This window comes from Nicotiana tabacum, chromosome 24 (assembly GCF_000715075.1).
Source record: "Nicotiana tabacum cultivar K326 chromosome 24, ASM71507v2, whole genome shotgun sequence".
Lineage (NCBI taxonomy): Eukaryota > Viridiplantae > Streptophyta > Magnoliopsida > Solanales > Solanaceae > Nicotiana > Nicotiana tabacum.
In genome coordinates, this window is record NC_134103.1 from 1,954,757 (window position 1) to 1,976,939 (window position 22,183).

At 35.9% G+C, this 22,183-nt stretch overlaps 1 protein-coding gene across 2 annotated transcripts; it reads left to right on the top strand.

The window, feature by feature from the left end:
- Window positions 1-3,842: 3,842 nt before the first annotated feature.
- Window positions 3,843-12,764, top strand: LOC107826769 (ABC transporter G family member 7). 2 transcript variants are annotated; one of them, XM_016653796.2, is made up of 12 exons: window positions 3,843-4,177; window positions 5,330-5,520; window positions 5,615-5,765; window positions 5,946-6,078; window positions 7,546-7,747; window positions 8,336-8,606; window positions 9,016-9,147; window positions 9,473-9,693; window positions 10,702-10,914; window positions 11,020-11,104; window positions 12,101-12,365; window positions 12,502-12,764. In XM_016653796.2, exons 1-12 carry the CDS (start codon window positions 3,926-3,928, stop codon window positions 12,531-12,533), a joined length of 2,148 nt encoding a protein of 715 aa, XP_016509282.2. In that variant the 5' UTR covers window positions 3,843-3,925; the 3' UTR covers window positions 12,534-12,764. The 2 variants fall into 2 exon arrangements, with proteins under 2 accessions (XP_016509282.2, XP_016509281.2); XM_016653795.2 differs by lacking the exon at window positions 12,502-12,764 and having other exon boundaries at window positions 12,101-12,495.
- Window positions 12,765-22,183: the final 9,419 nt, after the last annotated feature.

Here is a 22,183-nt window from a genome sequence, read left to right on the forward strand (position 1 = left end):
GAAACAGATTGTTTATGGCAAAATTCCTTCTCCAACAGTAATAAAATAACAGTTGTCCCAATTTTAATCTCCCAACGTCCTTCCCCCATATTTCATCTTCATTATTTCCTTCCCCATTTACTGTTTATATGAAAACCGACCGATTTCAGTCGGTTTCTTAAAAAATAATTTTTGCTGGACACTAAAAGAGTTTTCTATATTTTTGCGCAAAAAACAACGATCGAAGTTGGTCGGTTTCGTAAAAAAAAATTAAAAAATAAAATATTTTGAAATAAATTTTATTTTTTGTGAAACGTGTATGCATGCATGTCCTGAAATATCCACAAATTTCATAAACTGTCGAACCGCTAAATTTTCGAAATCGCGAACTTTCGAACCTGTAATGGAACAAAGTTGAGATAGAGTGCCAAAATGAAACATAAGAAATAGAGTTGGAGGGCCAAAATAGAACAAGGTTGAGATAGAGTGCTAAAATGAAACATAAGAAATAGAGTTGGAGGGCCAAAATGGAACAAGGTTGAGATAGAGTGCCAAAATAAAAAATGGAGCCAAGTTCAATGAGTTGTCTATGTATTTGGCCAAGCAAGTATGTATACGCGCTGCATTTTTACGTCGGATAAAAGTTTTTGTGTTAAAGTGAAACATAAGAAATGGAGTTGGAGGGCCTAAATGAAACAAAATTGAGTTAGAGCGTCAAAATGAAAAATTTGACCAATTTTAATGGTTTGTCTATGTATTTTGCCATTAACTTGTAACATGAATGGATGAACTAACATAATTATTGACTAATTAAATAGTTAATCTTCTCTAGTGATACCATGTGCCTAATTTTAGCCCCCCCCCCCCAATAACTTCAAGTTAGGTTTACGAAAAGAATGGGATTTATGTTCCTAGCATTGTACAAATTTCCAATATTATATACAGTTATATTTACTGAAGCGAATATTTTTAGAATTCGTGAAGTTTAAGAAATGTGGGAGTTATTATTAATTAATTTAGGAAGTCAAAGAGGCATTTGCTTGAACAATTTCACAATCATAGTTTGCCAAAAAAAATAAAAAATTAGAGTGTTTATGTAACTCTGTTTAAGCTGTTTTTATAAATTAAAAAAATTTAATCTTTTGACATTTTCAAACTTAATTTTAAAAATCTTTCAATAATTAATTTACAAAAGTTCAAAAAAGTGAAAACAAACAAATTATAAAATAATGAAAAATAGGTAAAAAGTAGAAAGAGGATAAAGAAACCGATCGAGTTGATATTATTATAAATTAGTTTTTGGCTGAAGTAAAGTTTTGGATTGCCTTTGCCATATTTCGAAAAAGTAAAGACAATAAATGTAAGGCTTTGACTAACGAAGGGATTACCTAACAATATGGGAAAAAATTGAAGTCTAACACCAAATTGTCAAAAGTTAGGAAGAAAAAGAAAAGAAAGAGTTCCTTGGTATATGAGCATCTCCTTTATGTTTTCTTTTATTTACTCGTCTCTTATAAAAATGAGTAGTATTTGAAATAAAATTTTCATGTGTAAAAAATTATGAATTAACTTAGTCCATTTCTCGTGTGTGGTCACTGAACTAATAGAAATTGTCTATGAAAGTCATTTTATTTTGTTTTGTAACTGAAAAATCATTATATTTTGCACATTGTAACTCAAAAGTCACTCAGCACTTTTAGGGCATTATTAAATATTATTTTCATATTTCTTTTCAGCCCATCCATTTAAAAAATCAAAAACTCATTTTAATCATGACTCGGTCGTTCCATGATCCGACCCATTTTCTCTTATTTCTGTTATAAAAAACGTAAATATTACTTTGCTAAAGTGTACTATATAGGTTCTCAATATACTTATATTGAATGTGTACATTGGTTTAAGCAAAGTATTAAATAGAGAATAAGAAATTAATCTTAACAAATTAGAGGAGTTAAATTTGAAAGTGAAACAAGAAAATTAGCAGTGTTGAAGTGGAAGAAAATAAAAAAGAGGAAGTAAAATGAAAAAAAGTTATTTATGCTTGAAATTTTGATTGAGAAATATTAATATAAGAGTTAATTAAAAGACAATATCCTCGATGTTTTAGAACGAGAACGCGCATTACTTATAGTAAATATAATGTTACTAGAAGTCCATTTCTAGTCGAACTGATTTAATATTTTGCTTAAACCAGTATGTTGAAAATCAAGATAATTAACAACAAAGTAATATTTACGTTTTTTGTAACAAAAATAAGAGAAAATGGATCGGGTCAAATAGTGGGTTCAGTCACTGTTTAAATGAGTATTTTTCTTTTATTGTTTAAATGATTGAGTTAAAAAAATATAAAAAAATATATTTAATATGCCCTAAATGTGTTGAGTGACTTTTGAGTTACAGTGTGCAAAGTATAATTATTTTTCGGTTACAAAACAAAATAAAGTAACTTTTATAAATAATTTTCATTAGTTCAGTGACCTTCTTAGAAATGGACAATAGATAAATCAATTTCAGTTTAAACTAGTAAAAAGTAAGTTTAGATTAAAACAAATCTTGATCTTAAACTTCCAAGCAGTGCTTAAACCTTGTGATCTTCTTTGATTTCAGTTTTTGGTTTTGCTGTCGTCTTTTGTTTGTTTTCTAGGCAGGTAGACTTCTTTGTATTTTCTAAGCAGGCCATTAGTTGCTTTGGAGGACTAATCTAAATTAAATGGGGATAATCATTTTCCCATTTAAAATTATGTTAAAAATCAAGTTCTCCCCAAACTTTAGATTATATACATTCTCTTTCATCTCGATATTTGACAGTTAACTGATGTTTTTGGAATGAGAATGTCAAATTGTCAATTCTTTGGCATCTAAAGACGAAATAATGGACAATGGAGTGCAAATCTTGGAATTATAGTCTAAATTCAAGTAAAAACGAAAAAAAAGAATGTGATTTCTGTATGAATATTGTGGGTAGAGTTGTTTGATATACGGTATAATTAATTAAGATGCAAATAAGGTGACAGTCGTTCAGTGAGAATGAATAAGAGGCTCACGGGATTGATGTGAGAGGACATGAATGGCTATATTTATGGGAACAAACTCCGGGCGAATATAAAGGGCATGAATACAAATTATGTCCGGCTTCTACTTTTTTTTTTGTGCCTTTTCTTTTCTTTTGTTTTCCCCTTTTTTGTCCTTTCCGTTTCTCTTCTTCTCTAGATTATATGATCTTGAATTCTCCTTCTTTACCCGATCAATTTCAAAAAATTAGTTAAATCAGTCCAGAGATGTCAAAAGAAAAAAGAAGGGGAGGTTATTATGTCAAGAGAGATAGGGATCGGGGAAGGAGAAAAGGCTGAAGATTTTCACATAATACTTTTATGAATCTGATTTATTTCAAACCTTTCGTTCAATGAGAAAATGCCTAATAACGCCTATAAGAAGATCAAAAAAAAATTTCTCTTCACTTAAAGTATTTTATCTATAACTTGATATTTATTCTTGTTTTAAATTGTGATTCAAATGTCTTCACAACATAAATAAAAACTCTTCTATGAATTCTGCAAAAATCTGCTACTTAAGACAATTGTTATTATTGACTTTTCAATTTTGATATGTAGCACTACTTTGTGGAAAATGGTTATGAATATAATTAAATTGACTACTAGTCAATTTACACAAATAATCACTAAAATTACTTACATAACCTCCAAATATCTTATCTCTTCACAAAGGACACGTGTTCGTTCATATAATACACACTGCCCCTTCACCATATCCCAGTAAACTTTTATCTTACTCGAAAAATCACTTAAAACGACGTCGTAACAACTCAATTATTTATATACGACGTCGTATTAATGCCAAGGCCGCTATTTTAGTTTTCATCTTAAACTGAACCAGTATTGGATTGTGTGTGAGAGTGAAGAAGACGAGCTCAACGTGAACGGAGAAAATGTTGCCAATTGGCGGCAAAGGCGGCGGAGTTGGCCAGTTACTGGCGGCAGTTGCGGCGGCGTTACTGCTCCGCTTTTTCTCTTCCCCTGGTCCGGCGCTTTTGCCGGAAAATGAAGCTCTTCCCGACGATGACAATGAGAAAAAAAGTGAAAATGGCGAAGCTCCGGCTCCGATCACTGGAAAAGTAGCTCCGGTTACTATTAAATGGACTAATATTACTTGCTCTCTCTCTGATAAATCCTCTAAAACTGTGAGTCCCTTGCCTTGTTACACAAAGCATGCAAACTAACTGATAAATGTTACTGTAATAATTTGGTGAACTTATGAACAGTTTTTTTTTTATTTCGCTATTTTATCAAAAAAATTGTAAAATTCAGCTGAAATTGATGATAAAGCTCACAGCTTATTACTATTACCAAATGTGTGTGTATGTGTTGATTATTTTGTAGAGATTGAGATTCTAGAATTTGCTCCAATCAAGCGGTCTAGTAGTTCGGAGTAACACATGAAAAACTTAGCTTAACGATGAACTTCTCTTTAGTCGACTTCATCAGTTTGTTGATATCTGTGAGGCATTTATGCCGTTTTATTTGTATATGTTAGAAATAGATATTACTGCTAGTGAATTACAACAAAATATAATTCTTGTTAAGTTTCTGAAGAATTATCAGTTACCATATACCGAACTAGTAATTGTGTTATATGATTCAGTATATAACAAAAATATCATTATATCGTGATAGACATTGTATTCTAGGACAGGGAATGCACACTTATCTTAGTAATTAATCTATCTATTACAACAATGGCAACTAAGCCTCAGTCCAAACACGTTAGGGTCGGTTATATGAATTCTCACTGACCATGTTACTTCATATACACACATTCTAATAATATACAAAATAACATAGTAATTATTAGTTGGGGGCTATGTATAAAGATAGATACTGGTGGTTGTTTGAGAGACAACTGATAATATATACTGATGTAACTCTATAACCAATGAATATTCTCAATGACTATGAAAAGGAAACCTTTTTGCTCATCTCTTTCCTTCTTAGTAGCCAAACATATATAGTTACTTCAAAGTGACTTCACAGTTCCTTTGATACCATCTTCATAATCTAGACTATTTCCTCAATCTTTATGACTATGGCCTGACCTTATAAGTTACTGTGGCTTCCCCTTAATTTTAATATTCTTCTATATATTCTTTTGCTCTCCCTTTAACTTTTTCTCATTTTTGCTTTGGAATAGCTAATTTCTGGTTATAATGATTTAAGCAACTTGTAAATTCCCATGAATGGAATTGTGTAGTTATTTTAAGAGCCAGATTCAAATGATACTGTCATTGACATTCAGAATCTTTCTGGTTATCTTTACTTTTCCCTCCAAATTCTAGGTCCGGTTTTTGCTAAAAAATGTGACCGGAGAAGCCAAACCTGGCAGATTGCTAGCGTTAATGGGTCCATCAGGATCAGGAAAGACAACTCTTCTCAATGTTTTGGCAGGTCAGATAAACGCATCACCCAAGTTACATTTGTCTGGCCTTTTGGACATTAATGGGGTGCCATTTTCAAACAAAATATACAAGTACGTTGGCTTCAATAACCACTGTCAATTAGACTGATTACTTTTCTCTTGAGAGAAATTCTTAGTAAGATGATGTAAGTTCTTGCTACTGCAGGTTTGCTTATGTTAGACAAGAGGACCTTTTCTTTTCCCAGTTGACTGTTCGAGAAACACTCTCTCTTGCTGCTGAACTGCAGCTACAGGACGTATCTTCAATAGAAGAGAGAGATGAATATGTGAACAATCTATTGTTTAAACTGGGTTTGGTAAGGCTTCCCTTCGTCTTATCTTGGTAATTGTGTAGGAACCGTTCTAGTTAAAGAAATTGTTCCACGAAACAAACCTCTCGTTCTCTGATAGCTGTAGATTGTTGTAGTCTTTACCTCAAGTTTAGTAGAGAAATCACTCTGATCCTTAGCCGTGTTGGTTTCATGTCACTCCTAAAGGTCAGCTGTGCTGATTCACGCATTGGTGATGCAAAAGTTCGTGGAATTAGTGGAGGTGAAAAGAAGCGCCTATCGCTTGCATGCGAGCTTATTGCCAGTCCATCTGTAGTTTTTGCGGATGAACCTACTTCTGGTAAGTTATGCTATCGCTTTTTGCAGTCCACATTTGCTGACATTATACTTTGACCATGATGGCATCATCCAAATTTTCTGCTTTTATTGAACTCAGTTGACCAGGGAGTACTTCTTGTCTGGTTGATATTACACGCTTTAATTCTTATAGTGCCTAGACATTGCAACATAGCTAGAAGATTGTATAAACCAAGGAGGGCCTTTATAAAAGCTTAAAGGTTTTAAATTGGGATAACTATAGATTTCTGGCTGCTATGTTTCCCTGTCAGTCTTCTCTATGAAGTCAAAATGGCAAAGGACTCCCAATTTTTCACTATAATCTCTTCTATCTTTTGTTTATAATGGTACTTCCCTCCTGGCCACGACTATTTTATCCCAGTTGTCCTGATTCCTTGGTGACGTGATAGTGTCAAGCTATTTGTAGTGGAAGTCAGACCTCATCGAAATGCAGAAAAAGATTATTGGGCTTGCATGGGTATTGGAATCCTATGACTATATTGTTCTAGAAAAATCTAAAATCACGATTCAGAATATATCTTATATTCTTGTAGAACCTGGGTCAGTTTGTTCTTCTACTTGCCCAGACAATATGCTGTACTCAATAATGTCCAAAATCAAAAGCCTTCACTTCTACTCGGTAGTCTGAAGGGAATTCTTTAGATGATGTTGTCAGTGTGGAATTATGGTGCTATTAAGGACTTCAAAACCATGCTTGGGGATTATGTATTGTCCTGTCCTGTTCTATGTCTAAATGTAAACGCTTGATTTTGTTTATGTGTCAAGGAAACCTTGTGGGGTCTTACTTAGACAAATGATTCTAATTTTGAAGTACTTTAACAGTTGCATTCGGGTTGTAGAAGCTTCTACATGTAGAAGGGGAAGGAGTAAGCATATAAAATGAAAGCTAACAAAATGAGCTTCTGGAAAGAAAACATTCAGACTGGAACTAAATCAGTGTCATATATTTATTAGTTCTATGAAAGACAATCTCAATGAATATCTCCCTCTTTTCATATAGAGTTCATTTATGCATCCAAGTCTTATCCTGTTATTCTCTTCTATATTAGTGATATTTCTTAAAAAGTATCTTCTATGTTAGTGGCATGCCTCTTTTATTAATGGTTTTGTGGTATCTGGATTCTTTAGCCTCCTGCAGTGGAGGTTCAACTTGAAAGCTAGATGTATTATGTTTTACTTGACATTGAATCGTATACCACATCGTAATTGTTGGAAGTTTTCTACCCATACTTGTACAAAAGATGAACTTCACTTTCCTTGGTGGCAGTTGCAAAATATTACTAACCCTGTAATGTAGGACTAAGTATATTTATAATTTAAGACATTCTGATTTTAATAGAAACAACTGAAATCTACTATTGAAGTCACAATAATTACGTGAAGACGAGAATTTTCTTGAATGGTTGCTTGCTCACCTTTTTACTCCCTGCCCCCAAAACCCTGCTTTCAGGACTTGATGCTTTTCAAGCAGAGCGAGTGATGGAAACGCTAAGACAACTAGCACAGGATGGCCATACTGTTATATGCTCTATACACCAGCCTAGAGGTTCTGTGTATGCAAAATTCGACGACATTGCTCTTTTGGCTGAGGGTTCACTCGTCTATGCTGGTCCTGCACACGATGAAGTACTGGCATACTTCTCGAAATTCGGGTGTGTTATATGATCTATGCCCTAAGTTTATATAACCATATAGTGTTGTGATACTATTGGCTCTCACTTTCTGGCATTGTATTCCTGGAATTGGTTTATCTGTGTGGTTAGTGGTCTAACGAGATAAATGTCAGATGGTGCCAATTAATCAGAAATATTCTTCTTCTGTTTAAGTACAAATAAAAGTCATGTTGATAAACTTGAGGGTGAGTTCAATGTTGCATTTTATTCTTAAACACATAGATAACAAGTTAGAATGTGGTAAAATGAAATAGCACGTCAGCATGATAATGTTATTTCCTATAATAATTACAAGTATGAGTTGTAACACTTTATGATGTAACATTTATCCTTGCTCTTTTTTTTTCTGGTTATTTTTGTGTTGGGGGTTGGGGGGAGAGGGATGTGTATGCATGTATAAGTGTGTGTGTGTGTGTGTGCATGCTCGCGTCTGTGTGTGTCTAAATTATGCATTTAGGCTTTGCCATTGCCATATGGATATGTCACCAGCTTGCTTTCCTATGATTTACATGAAGTGCGAACTGCAATGTGTTAATCAAGTATTGGTTGGTGGTTACTAAATGACAGGTACATTTGTCCAGATCATGTGAATCCTGCTGAATTTTTGGCTGATCTAATATCTGTAGACTATAGTTCGCCCGAGAGTGTATACACTTCCCAAAAGAGAATAGATGGTCTAGTTGAATCATTCTCAGAACAGATATCGGAGGTTTTATATGCAACTCCACTTGTAAGGGATAGCTCGAAAACCCGTGTAAACTTAACAAAGAAATCTATTTCGCGTAAAGGTGGTTGGTGGAGGCAGTTCTGGTTACTTCTCAAACGTGCATGGATGCAAGTGAGTTCCATCTCTCTCTCTAATTCTCTTCCAATGTCACTTCCCTGATTTAACAGGAATTTATCAGGCGGATTATAAATAGTGACATAACTCAATTGCTTCAGTAATCTGCTGGAACTATAAATCATATAGAAGCAATGTTCAAAGATGAGGATGAGTTTGTTCCTTTGTTAGTAAATTTTAACAGATAAACGAAGAGTAATTACAGCATTACCATGTTATATTAGCTAGTTGGAACTTACCTTATAATCAATAGTGTATGCTTTATTTCTTTTCCTTGTTGCCTGAAGCTTCCTTCCTTCTAATGCTCAATAATCTTTAATACTTCTTATACCAAAAAAATTGTGATATTTGAAGCGATTTGCTTCTTTGGGTCTGTTATAATTGAGATTAGTTAATTGATCAATAGGCTTCTCGTGATGGACCAACAAACAAAGTTCGGGCAAGGATGTCAATTGCATCAGCGTTGATTTTTGGTTCTGTATTCTGGAGGATGGGCAGATTGCAGACGTCAATACAAGACAGAATGGGATTACTTCAGGTGAGAATGCCACTATATATATTTATATCAGATCCTTTGTCAATAAGATTAATTTAGCATCGACATGTAATCTTGATTGCACATGAATGAAAGAGATGAACATCTGTTCTTTTTCTATGTTCAACAACGATTTTCTGCTTTCAGCGATATTTTTATTCTTTAACCAATTGGCCAGCTAATAATCTATGGCCAAATAACCTACATTGAGCAAGGACTCAACATTTCTACCTATTGAAAAGCATCAAATATGAAAGTACATGCGTCAAGTGATAAGGCCATGGGGTTCCTGATCTTTTCCTTCCTATTTTTCTTTGTTCATGTTTAGGTTGCTGCAATAAACACTGCTATGGCAGCTCTCACAAAAACAGTTGGTGTCTTTCCCAAGGAACGAGCAATTGTTGACAGAGAGCGTGCCAAAGGGTCTTATGCTCTGGGACCTTATCTGCTTTCCAAGTTGATTGCCGAGATTCCTGTTGGAGCAGCATTTCCACTACTCTTTGGTAGCATCCTATACCCTATGGCTCGACTTCATCCTACCATTTCTAGGTGAGCTTACCACTGTTTATGAGTTGTATGCATATATGAGTTGCTGATAAGGATAAGCTACCAAGGCTATTTCATGTAAACTTCCTCTGCAAATTTGAACAAGTTTTTTTTCAAGGACTGAGGTCTCTCCTTACTTTAAATAATTAACAAAAAGGAGCCTAACATCAAAAGATCTAAGGTACTAGCAGATCCTTGAGGCTGTTGAGTAAAGTATGAGAAGCTGCATATTATGCATTTTCCTGTGACTAATATTTAGGAGAAGACAGAGAAGGCCATTAAGCTACAATACCTCAATAAATACATAACCATGAGCTTAGAAACAACATAAACTTTTAATATCTTTATTATAACCATCCACATTCCAGTAATTTTTGTACGTTGAATAACAACAAAGGTTTCTACCTTCTCAAGGTAGGGATAAGGACTGCGTATACACTATCCCCCAACCCTCCTACCCAGCCCACGTGTGGGATTACATTGGGTTTGTTGTTGTTCTTGTTGTAATAGCAGCAAAGGATATAATAATCTCAGTTATAATCAGTTCATCTGTCTTTTACAAAAACGACGTCGTTAACATTTTGTTAAGTTTTCCAAATTTTCCTTGAACAAAGTAATTGAAATGGGACCAGATATTTCGAAGTTTTCTTCTTATGTCAATTTTCTGAGCCATCCTATTGCTGACTTTAGACCGTCAGTAAGATGCCATACAAGCTTCTTCACCTGTCACTCTGATAAGCGAATATTTGCCAGCTTCAAAGAATATATTTGCTCTGAAGTCTTACTGTGCCTTTATATGCGAAACGGGATTTTATAGTCACTTTTGTTACACTAGGGCATTCATCCATTCTCACTTGCCGAATTTTTCTGATGACTCCCCCCCCCCCCCCCCCGGCTCTGGTGGTGAGATGCTACCAGTAGCTATTGGTATTTCAATTATTAAATGCAAGCATTTGGTTGCAGAAGAGCATAGAAACACACACTATAATGAGTGCTGCTTTTGGTTTATAGATTTGGGAAGTTCTGCGGAATTGTAACTATGGAGTCTTTTGCTGCATCTGCTATGGGTTTGACTGTAGGAGCCATGGTTCCAACAACTGAAGCTGCATTAGCATTGGGCCCCTCTCTTATGACAGTTTTTATTGTCTTTGGGGGGTCCTACGTCAATTCAGAAAACACACCAATTATTTTTCGGTGGATTCCTCGAGTTTCTCTTATAAGATGGTACTAATATCCCTTCATATGCCAAAGTACTTGGCAATTCCTTGACTTTACTATTCTTTCCTATCCACGGACTTTTAACACTTGAGAATTTCTTGTTAATTTCAGGGCGTTTCAGGGGCTTTGCATCAATGAATTTAGTGGACTTCAATTTGAGCATAAAAAATCATTCGACATACAATCTGGTGAACAGGTGAGTGAAGACATAGAACTCTTTATTTTACTTAATAGAATTCTCCTGAATTGCATTAATATCTTTCTGCTGAAATCTTCATATATAGGCCATTAAATTTTCAGATCATTGAACTAAAACTTCCTTTTAGAAAGCAAAATTTTCTCTATTCCACCCAGAACATCATGTTGGGTCTTTTAACTCTGTGCAATTGAAGTTCTGAAATATAAGTGCAGAGAGAACTTAGTCAACTAACACCAGCTCCAGATGGCTGGTGAACCTTTTAAGTCCTCATATTAGCATGACCATGTGATGAAACCTGGTTAAAAAGACCAATCTGTGACTGATAAGCACAAACACTAAGTTGACATGATAGACAGCATATCTTTGTGATATCTTGTAGCAGTACTATAACTATTGTTTTCTCCTCTGTTTTCTTTTTCATTTTTATTTACCTTTTCATGGTTTTGTTGTTCCATTTTTAATCTTTATTTGCTGACGTATTTGTTTGGCTGTTATGCTTCTTTTGTTCTTCTTCAGTGAGGTCATGTGTCTGCTCAACACCTAGCGAACTTCTAAAACCTAAACTAGCTTCTTTCAGTTTTAGAGGTATCATTTTAGACCAAGTCAAAACCAAGAAGTGGGTGATCGCAAACAGAGATAACTGTAACCTGGAAAGTTGAAGTCAACACACAACAGAAATCTGTAGTAACACTAACATAGCAGCAAATTTTTTTGTTGCTGAAAAAAGTGGACTATTGCTACCTTTTGGATCTCCAGGAGTTGATTCCATCGTAAGAAAGATATCATTCAGTGTTGAACTTCAAGATTGAACCCATATCCTCCCTTCCCCTCCCCTCATATTAAGCTTACTGATGGAAAATTCCCAAGAATGAGATCCTCAATGTGGAAGAAAAGTATTTGATCTGTGTATAAGAGTGATGTTGAGTGACTACTAATAGAATGTGATAGTGAATTAATTGTTATATTCAAACATCTTGAATTTCACTTCTACAGGCACTCGAGCGGCTATCATTTGGGGGCAGTCGAATAAGTGATACAATTATTGCTCAAAGTAGAATACTAATGTTTTGGTATTACACAACTTACCTTCTCTTGGAGAAAAATAAGCCCAAGTATCAGCGGCTTGAACCACCAGCACGTCTCAAAGAAGTCGAGGAAGAGGCCGAGGAGGTCGAGGAAGAGCCAAAGTTTCAGGCCATAAAGGATGATGATTTGCCTGAACCAGCCCAGCAAGTTAAATCTCCTCCCGCGGATGAAGGTAAACCCAACCAACAGCAGGAATCTTTACCTGCTGAACTTGATCTGTTTAACCTTGACGGCTTCTAAATTGCTTGGGAAAATGGATGATGTTGATACAAAGATGTGCCACTTTTTCATTGATTTATCTCCTACAGGTGCTAATCAAAAGGAGATGCCTGTGCAGTAAAAGGAGGTCTTTCTTATGTGAAGCTAATTCTAGTATGCAGTAAAAATTCATCTCCTTCCTGTATCTTTAGGGGTCAAAAGCATTAGAAACTCCATGAAGATGGTCCAGAATAGTTTTGAAGTATGGTAAATATGAGCTGAATTCAGATGTAAAGCTGCAAAGTACGAACTTCTTAGCCTATTTCATTTCTCATTAAAAAGGAAAAAGTTTACTGCTGATTGGAAACCAAAACCTATGATGGGTCGGTAATGGTTGGTCGTATCAATAGCTTTTTCATCCTTGAATTGTAGGGCTGAAAAATTAATTTTCTAATGATTAGACCTCGTGAATATCTGTGGTGATATTTCAGTTGATAAAAGGGGAGCCTTGGAGCAACAATGAAGTTGTCTTCGTGTGACTTAGATCACGGGTTCGAAATGTGGAAGCATCAACTAATGCTTGCATTAGGGTAGGCTATCTACCTCACAATCCCTTGGGTGCAGTCCTTTTTCGGACCCTACTGGATGCCTTGTACACCAAGTTGTCCTTTTATATTTCAGTTGGTAATCCATTGGTGATGGGTATAATGTTTTGCCATATCTTCTTTTGTTGATTTATAAAAGGTTATTTAGGAATCTTGCACCTAAGAGTGTAGCCTAGCGTCAATTAAATGAGTGAAATCTTCTGTAGTTAACCACCTTTCGTATAGTAAAATTTTGACTGATTTACTATTGTAGTTATGGCTTTTTAACTTCACCAAAATTACTAGAAGGAAAATTAGAATTTTCAACGGGTTTTTACACATCACCAAGTTATTGAGATTTAACAAAAATAATGAGAATAATACTAAAAAAGGCACTTTGTTATCATAACACCAAAAATCATAGTAAGGGAAAAGCAACAAGAATGATAATTTGTATGCTCTAAAAACTGAAAGATCATTTAACGTTGACTAGAATCACATTCGAATTTGTTTGACTTAAAATATATATTCTATTAAATATTCCATTGACAAAAGTAAGTCAACGTGCTTAAGCACGTCTTAACCTGATATAATGATTGCAGGATTCCAAGGTCAACTAGAATTTTTTTAATTTATTAAAACAAAACAAAAACAGAAATAAAAAACAAGGTCCAACCAAATATATACTATTTCTTTTTGGTTGACATTTCCATTATATTGCAACTGTCCGTGGTCTTTTAAATGATGGGAAACCCTTGCTATACGATATGATACTAAATTATATGAAAATTATTATGAGTTGTAATTCTTTTCAAGTCAATAGGATAAAAAAATATTTAAAACGTTGATCAAATTTCGCACAATTTGAATCTCCATAAGCTAAATATATCATATCTATATATTATATTAAAAGCACGAATGCCCTTAACGAAATATCGTTCGTCTTTTTTACCCTTTTAAAATAGAGTTCACACTGGACAAAATAATCATTTCATTGTCTTCCTATATATAGTATTAATCATTCAATTTACTTTCTTAATATTTAAAAATACTCATTTAATTACTTTCCTATTTAGCACCTTGATTTAGAAAAGTGGAAAACACATTTCTAAAATCCCTACCATAAATAAATGAGAAAAGTACGTTTTAGAGAAGGAACTAAAATGTCTTCAATTCCTAAAATCTTAAGTTAATTAAAAGAAAATATATATTTCAAGGAGGAATCAAATTATTTTAAATTCTAATTTTTCCTATACATAAATAGAAAAGGACAATAAATTAAAAGGAAACTCTTAACTACTTTTGTTATGGGTAATTTTTCGGAAACTCTGTCAAACAAAAACATAGTATCCTTTTTCCCTTTTCTTTTTTTTTTAAAATTTTTTATTTACATGTTAAATTTTGAAATGTTATATTTTTACTTTGATCTATATATATAATTATGTAATCCATAAATATAATTATTTAGGAAGGGATTATGGAATGAGTTCTTTTAGAGTGTTCCTACTTTCTCATGTGGTGCATAAGTTAGAGGTAAATGAAAATCTTTGAGATGAGAAGAAATATAGGACTCAAAAAAAAGGAATTAAATTGGGAGTGTCTGGCTGACGGCCTACGAAGATTACTGAAATACATATCGGTTTACCTAAATATAAACACGTGCAACACACGTACACTAAAACTTAGTAAATTGAAATAGAGCAGAAGACCAAAGAAGAGAGTTCATACCTCAACATGTATGGCTAACGTTGTAACCAGGGGCAGAGAGAGAGTATAACTTACGAGTTCGGTTGAACTAGTAGCTTTCGTTCAAATCATATATTTGTCTTAAGAAATTTATTGAATATGTATAAATTATTAATTTAGAATCCAGTAACTTAAAAGATTTAGAATCTAAAACCCATAAGTTTAAAATCCTGGCTCTGCCTCTGATTTTAACCGTTAAACTGTAATTCTAATCTCATACCTAAGTAATGTATAATGAAGTTGCAACCATTAGACTACAACTTTAATTGTCTGACTTTAGATGATTATCATTCTTGACTTTAGCATGTCTGATTTTACGATATTAATTTATTTACGAATTCTTTATGATATCCTCCCAAATATATTAGTAATCTTTTTTATTCTTTTTTTTTAATTTTTTTTTGTGTGCTTCCAACTCAATTTGACGTCAGCAAATGAAAAGAAATAGTAATACATAGGATTTCTGGAGCCTTGTATGGAAAATTCCAGCCCTAGTTCCTGGGAAACAACCTTATGATCTGTATTTCCAACTACTTTCCGATTTCATTTTTCCAATTAAATTATTAATTGCTCTTTAATTTTATTACTTAATGGATATTTTATATTAAAACGTCCAACCCTACATGAATAAAAGAAAGCAACAATGGCAAGATACAAAGAACTTAAATTAATTAAAGAACCGTCTTGCCCTTAGACAGGCCACAAAAGTCAAGCCATATATCCAAAGGGTAGAGTCAACTGAACTTTGATGCTGACAGTTATAACACGGTTTTGCATAATAATAACACTATTAATCATATGTCCCTAGCATCTATATATAATACCCTATGGTTCATAACTCAAAACCACATTATTTCAATACTTATTATACAACTCAAAATCACTCTAAAAATGGCAACTACATCAACTTCTTTTCTGTTCTCTTCTCCATTTCTTTCTTCACCATTTTCACCAAAAAGAAGATCATCATCAACATCAGCATCATCATCACGCGCTTCGAGCACGACTACGTTGGCAATGGGTAGAGAAGCCCGGGATCGAAACTACTACAACGGTCGTATTGTAGATGATAACTTAATTATTTTACGTAAGAGAATTCACGAGATGAAGATGATCGAGAGAAATTATGAACCTCCAACTAAATGGATGAACTGGGAAAAAAGTCTCTACACGAATTACGACTCGAATATTTGCCAAGCAATGGGATTTTTGCAATCCCAATTGATGGATACAAGACCAAGCTTGGTTTTGGGCATTGCTGCACTTATTGGATTAAGTGTACCAACTTCAACTGCTGTGGTCTTGTTTCATTTGATTGAGTTAACTAAAGCGATTTTAGCTGGATTACATATTTTTTGAGAATGTTTATCCAATAACGGTCCAGAATCAACTGTCAAGTTATTGTTTGTTCTGGCTCTACTTTTGAGATCTCATTACCAGTGGCGAAGCTAAGAATTTCTCTAAGGGTGTTCAAATTTAAAAGAAGTGAAAAAAATTTCCGACAAAGGGTGTTCAATATGTGTTATATATCTCTAAAATGTAATATTTTACCTATGTACACAGTGCAATTTTTTGACGAAGGGTGGTCAGTTGACCACCTTTGTGGCCACGTGGCTTCGCCACTGCTCATTACAATTTCAATTTTTCTTCTTCTTGGGATTTGTATTAGTCCTTCCAAGAAGAAGATATCAGATTTTTTTTAATATATGTAAATGTAGAACACAAGAACTGATTAATACAAGACATCTATTCTTTTCATTCTTTGTTCAATGCAGTGTTTGTGATATTTGCCTGGTTTAAGTATCGGTTCTTTAATTTGTTTTACCCAATAAATGCATTTTACTTTTCTGTAGTATTCATCATCATTCAAGATAATTGTTTAATAGGTTTTTAAGAGAATAAATTTTACTTTTCTGTAGTATTCATCATCATTCAAGATAATTGTTTAATAGGTTTTTAAGAGAATAAATCAAGGTTCAACAAAAATGTAGCCATTGTGAGTTTTTTCCTTTTTTTTCCCTCCATTTTCTCGAGAAAGGTATTGATATGAGGCAATTTGGTGCCCTTTTTCTGTATTAAATTATCTACAAAACGCGATATAACACGACCAATTATTTATTCAAAAGTCATTATTCAATACAATTCAATATCACTCTAAAGAATGGAAATATCAATCTTCTTCTCTTTCGTTTTCTTCCTTCACCATTTTCAGAAAAAAGCAACAAAAAAAAAAAACGATCGATAACCGGGGAACTTGACTATTTGCCAGGCAATAGAATTCCTGCAATTCCAATTGATGGACATATGCAAGATCAAGCTTGATTTTGGCATGTTTGCACTTTACCTTGCGTTTGCAAACTTCAACACTTGTATAATTTTTCCATCTTTTGATCGAGGTGGCCATAAGAGGGTTGATTGGATTACTTGTTTTTTTTGATTTCAAGAAAGATTTAACGTCTATATAAGAGATAGTATCCTTTTCATAAAGTATAGCATCTATATAACGATAGAAACTATATTAAGGTTGAAGGGATTTACAGACCACAAAAGAGGGGTTTGTTCCTCTACTTTCTGGAAATTCTAAAGGCAAAAAGAAAGGAAAATTTGAGAAAAGGGAGGTTCCAGATCTATAATTCTATGAAACAAAAAGATAAGCAACTTTAACCATGGTCTTTTTGAGCTGATTCCTCTCCTATTTATATCATTCAGTGCAGGGTTGTCCCTTGTCATTTTCTCTAACGGTTTGGCAAAGAATGATTCTCTTGGGATCTGGGACCACATAGTGGTCGAGGTATTTAGGTGGGCCTTTCTCTCTGTTGCTGCGCCTAGGACCCTTGTGGTGTGTCCTGCTAAGTTGTTACACTGCCACCCCCGTGGAGACGAACCTTGTCCTCAAGGTTCTGATTGGGAAACTTGTGAAGGAGATTGTTAGTGTCTTCCTATGTAGCATCTGAAACTGGAAGACCTGACCATTTAATAAGACATTGATGGATTTGTTGGCCACTACGAGAAATGGTTCTGCAATGTAACACATCTTCTGGTAGAAGAACCAGGGAAGATGATTGGTCCAAAAGATCAATTAGAGTGATCTGGTTAGAGGGATTGCCTAAGCACTTGCGTAGGACCGAAACGTGAAACATATGGTGAATTTTGGATGAAGGAGGCAATGCTAATTTATAGGCTACAAGACCTATCTTCTGCACAACTTGGAAGGGTCCAAAGAAGCGTCTGCTGAGTTTAGTATGGCGTTGGAGGCGAACTGAAAGTTGACGGTATGGACGAAGACGGACGTACACCCAATCCCCTATATCAAAAACCACTTCTCGGCGTCCCTTATCTGCGTTGTGTTTCATACGTTATTGGGCCCGAAGTAAATTAGCCTTCAAGGTAGCCAATACTTCATTTTGTTGTAGCAGAGAGGCAGCCACAACAGGATTGGTCGAACTATCTCGGACATACCTCGAAATAGTTGGTGGAGGTCAACCATACACCACCTCAAATGGAGTAAGTTTAGAACTATGCTGGTATGAGGTGTTATACCAAAATTCATCCCATGGCAACAATGAAAACCAAGTAGATGAAGCGTCTGAGGCAAAGCAACAAAGATACATTTCGAGGCACTTATTAAGAGCCTCCGTTTGACCATTCGACGGAGGATGGTATGCTGAACTCATAGCTAATTGAGCCCCTTGCAGCCTGTGAAGCTCATTCCCAAATTCAGAGAGGAAGAGAGGGTCTCGATTCGACACAATTGTAACTGGAAAGCCATGTAGACGAATAAATTCATGGACAAACACTTCGGTAACCTTTTGACTGGTGAAATGGGAAAGCAGACCCACAAAATGGCCATATTTGGAGAGACGATCCACGATAACCAAAATAACAGTACGCCCTTGAGAGGATGGAAGACCAGTTATAAAATCCATCAAAATATCCTAAAAATGACATCTGGTATTGGTAAGGGAGACAATAATCGAGCAGACTTTAACGTCGAGTCTTTCATTTGTTGACAAGTTTGACATTCACTGACAAATTTCTGGACATCAGCCCGCATGTTATCCCAGAAACAAATAGAGGAAAAACGATGAAATGTGCGGGAAATTCGAGCGTGACCACCCATTTTCGAAGAATGGAACTCCTTCAACAACAAAGAACGCAAGTGGTCATTTTTGGGAACCACCAGTCGATTGCGAAACAATAGAAGGCCATCTTGAAAAGCAAAATAAGGTAGCGAGGCCGGGTCTTCTGCCGATTGTTGCTGTAAGGACAACATGCCAGCATCAGTTTTGTTGAAGGCTCGTAGCTGATCGATCAGGGCTAGTCCAGAAACGGCTAAGGATAATGCAAGAAGGGCAGGCATGCGAGACAAAGCATCTGCAGCAGAATTTAGTTTTTCCAGACGGTAGTGGATGTCAAAATCATATCCAATGAGTTTACTTAACCAACGTTGCTGCTCCGGAGTTTGAATCACTTGACTAGTAAATGATTTCTGAGGTTGCTGATCAGTGATAATGATGAATCGACGTCCCAGCAAATACTGCCGCCATTTTTGCACAACATGTGTTATGGCAAACATTTCCCTATTGTAAGTAGAAGTAACTTGCATCCTTGAAGAGAGCTTTTGACTGAAGAAAGCAATAGGATGCCCCTCCTGTGAGAGCACTGCACCAATACCTGTCCCCGAGGCATCTGCTTCAACTGTTAATATCTTGAAGAAATCAGGAAGAGAGAGGACGATAACTAAACTCAGGACCTTCTTGAGCTTGTTGAAGGAAGTTAATGCAACATCGGATCATAAGAAGGAATCCTTCTTCAAAAGGTCGTTGAGAGAGGAGGCTAATTGGGCATACCCTTTGACAAAACGGTGGTAGTAGCCAGTCAATCCCAAAAATCCTCGTACATCCTTAACTGAAGAAGGTATCGGCCAGGAAAGAATTGTAGATATTTTTTCTGGATCAACCTGAAGACCCACCGAAGACAAAATATGTCCCAAGTAAGCAATTGAAGATTGTCTAAATTGACACTTCGAACGCTTGACAACTAGTGCATTTCAACGCAAGGTGTCAAAGACATAGTGAAGGTGAGATAAATGAGCATCCCATGACTGACTATATAAAAAAATGTCGTAAAAAAAAAACTAGTACAAACTACCGAAGGAACGGATTGAAAATGGAGTTCATGGTTGCCTGAAAAGTAGAGGGGGCATTTGAAAGCCCAAACGACATGACAGTAAACTCATAATGGCCCTCGTGAGTTCAAAATGTCATTTTTTCAATATCTCGGGGGTGAATCTGAATTTGATGATATCCGGCCAAAAGATCCAACTTGGAAAAGAAGCGGGCATTATGAAGCTCATCAAACAGTTCATCCACAGTTGGGATAGGAAATCTATCTTTCACGGTGATCTAATTTAAAGCCCGATAGTCTACACTAAAATGCCATGTCCAACCTTTCTTTTGAACCAAAAGAACAAGGGATGAATACAGACTCGAGCTAGGGCGAATGACACCGCTTTGTAGCATTTCGGAGACTTGGCGCTCAATTTAGGATTTTTGAAAGTGGGGGTACCGATATGGGTGTACATTGATGGGACTAGCTCCCAGTGATAATGGGATATGATGGTCTTGACCTCTAGATTGGGACAGTGAAGTTGGAGGTTGAAAAACATCAGTGTATGACTCAAGAAGGGAAGATAAATCAGGGGGTAATCCAATTGGTTGGTGGGATTGGGGAAGTGAAGGTTGAGACGCAAAGTGTATGAAATTGAATCAGTTTGCGAAAAATGACGAAGGGTGGAAACATTGATTTGAGTAGGAGAAGAAATAGGGTCACCTATCCAACGAATGCATCTGCCAGAAATTGTGAATTTAAAAAAACGGTTGACATAGTCTGTAAGACTAGGACCCAAGGTGGCCAACTAGTACACTCCCAATATCAAATCTGAGCCATATAAATCAACACCGAAAAAAGTGGTAGAAAATAAATACCCCTGAATCATAATTGAACCTCATGAATCACACCTAGGCAGCTTAAGGTCTGTCCATTTCCTACTAGAACAGAAAATGCCAAAGCTGGATCCACTAGTAGTTTGAGCTTTAGCGGTTCGGGGATCCATAAAATTGTGAGTGCTTCCTCCATCAATGAGAGCTTAAACATGATTGCCTTTGACAACAACAATAAAATGGAGAGTAGATGGGCTCAACCCACCGGCAAAAGCATGAAGACTGATTGTTAATAAGGATGGGCTCTCAGGAGAAGTATCTGGTCGAGGTGAATCCGAAGGCAAAGGAGAGTTGTCTAAAATGGCGTCATCAGTGGGATCGTCCTCAGGAAAGAGGAGAAAAATTTGTGGCTGAGAAGAACAACGGTGACCTTTTTGATATTTTTTATCATAATTAAAACAAAGGTTAAGTTCCCATTTGCGTTGAATTTTTGCTTGTGTAAGCTTTTTGAAAGGAATGCGGCCCACACCTGGTAAAGAAGCAGACGGAGAGTGAGAAGAAGGGCAAAAGGGATGGTTCAATTTAGGATATGGTGTGTTTTGGTGGGTTGGTGAGAAAACTGGTGGTTCGCTAAACGAAGTGGGCCGAGGCGAAGACTTGGGTTGGGTCATATGCTTCTGCTACTGTAAAAAAGCCAGCCCAATGGCCTCGTTCAAATCTACTGGGCAAAAAGACAACACATCCGCTTTAATATCTGGGTGAAGCCTAGAGGTGAAGCAATGTTTCAGCATCAGCGGGGACATCTCCGTCGTCCGGTTCGCTAATTTTTTGTACTGTGATAGATATTCATGGACAGAGGTTGTCATTTGCAATTTGGCGAGTAAACTCTCGGATGCCTCCAATGATTTAGTTCCAAAGCGATGCACCACTGCTTTGAGGAAGTGAGACCACCCACATAACTGGCGATTTCGGTACATCCACTGGTACCATTCCCTGGCCTCTCCCTCCAGAAAGAAGGAACAGAGTTCCAAGCGATCCTCATCGACAACATGATACCTATCAAAATATTGATTAGCCCGGAGGGTCCAACTCTCCGCATTGATTCCGTCAAATTTAGGTAAATCGATTGGAGCTGGTTTGTCGCGTTTGAATGGCATAAATGGTTGGTGTACAAGTGGGAAGATTTGGTGTTGTGGTTGTTGGGGAAGAGTGGAGGTCGGAAAAGATGCAGAATATGGTTGTTGGGAAAATGTGGGAACAGGGGATGGCGAACCCACGCCTACTGTATGGCCACCAGACCCATATTGCCTAAAATTTTTTGAACCCATCAAAAAAATCTTAAGGAACAATAGTCACCGCTTCGCCATGACCGTTACTCATTTTTTGGTATTTTAGGGTCATAAAACATAAATTCTAGCCGATTCTCAGATTTTTGTGCGCTATAGCCCACGCCTTCTGCATGGTCCCGGGCCTTTGGACCTGGATCGCCTAAAATTTTTTTGGCCGTTCAAAAACATCCT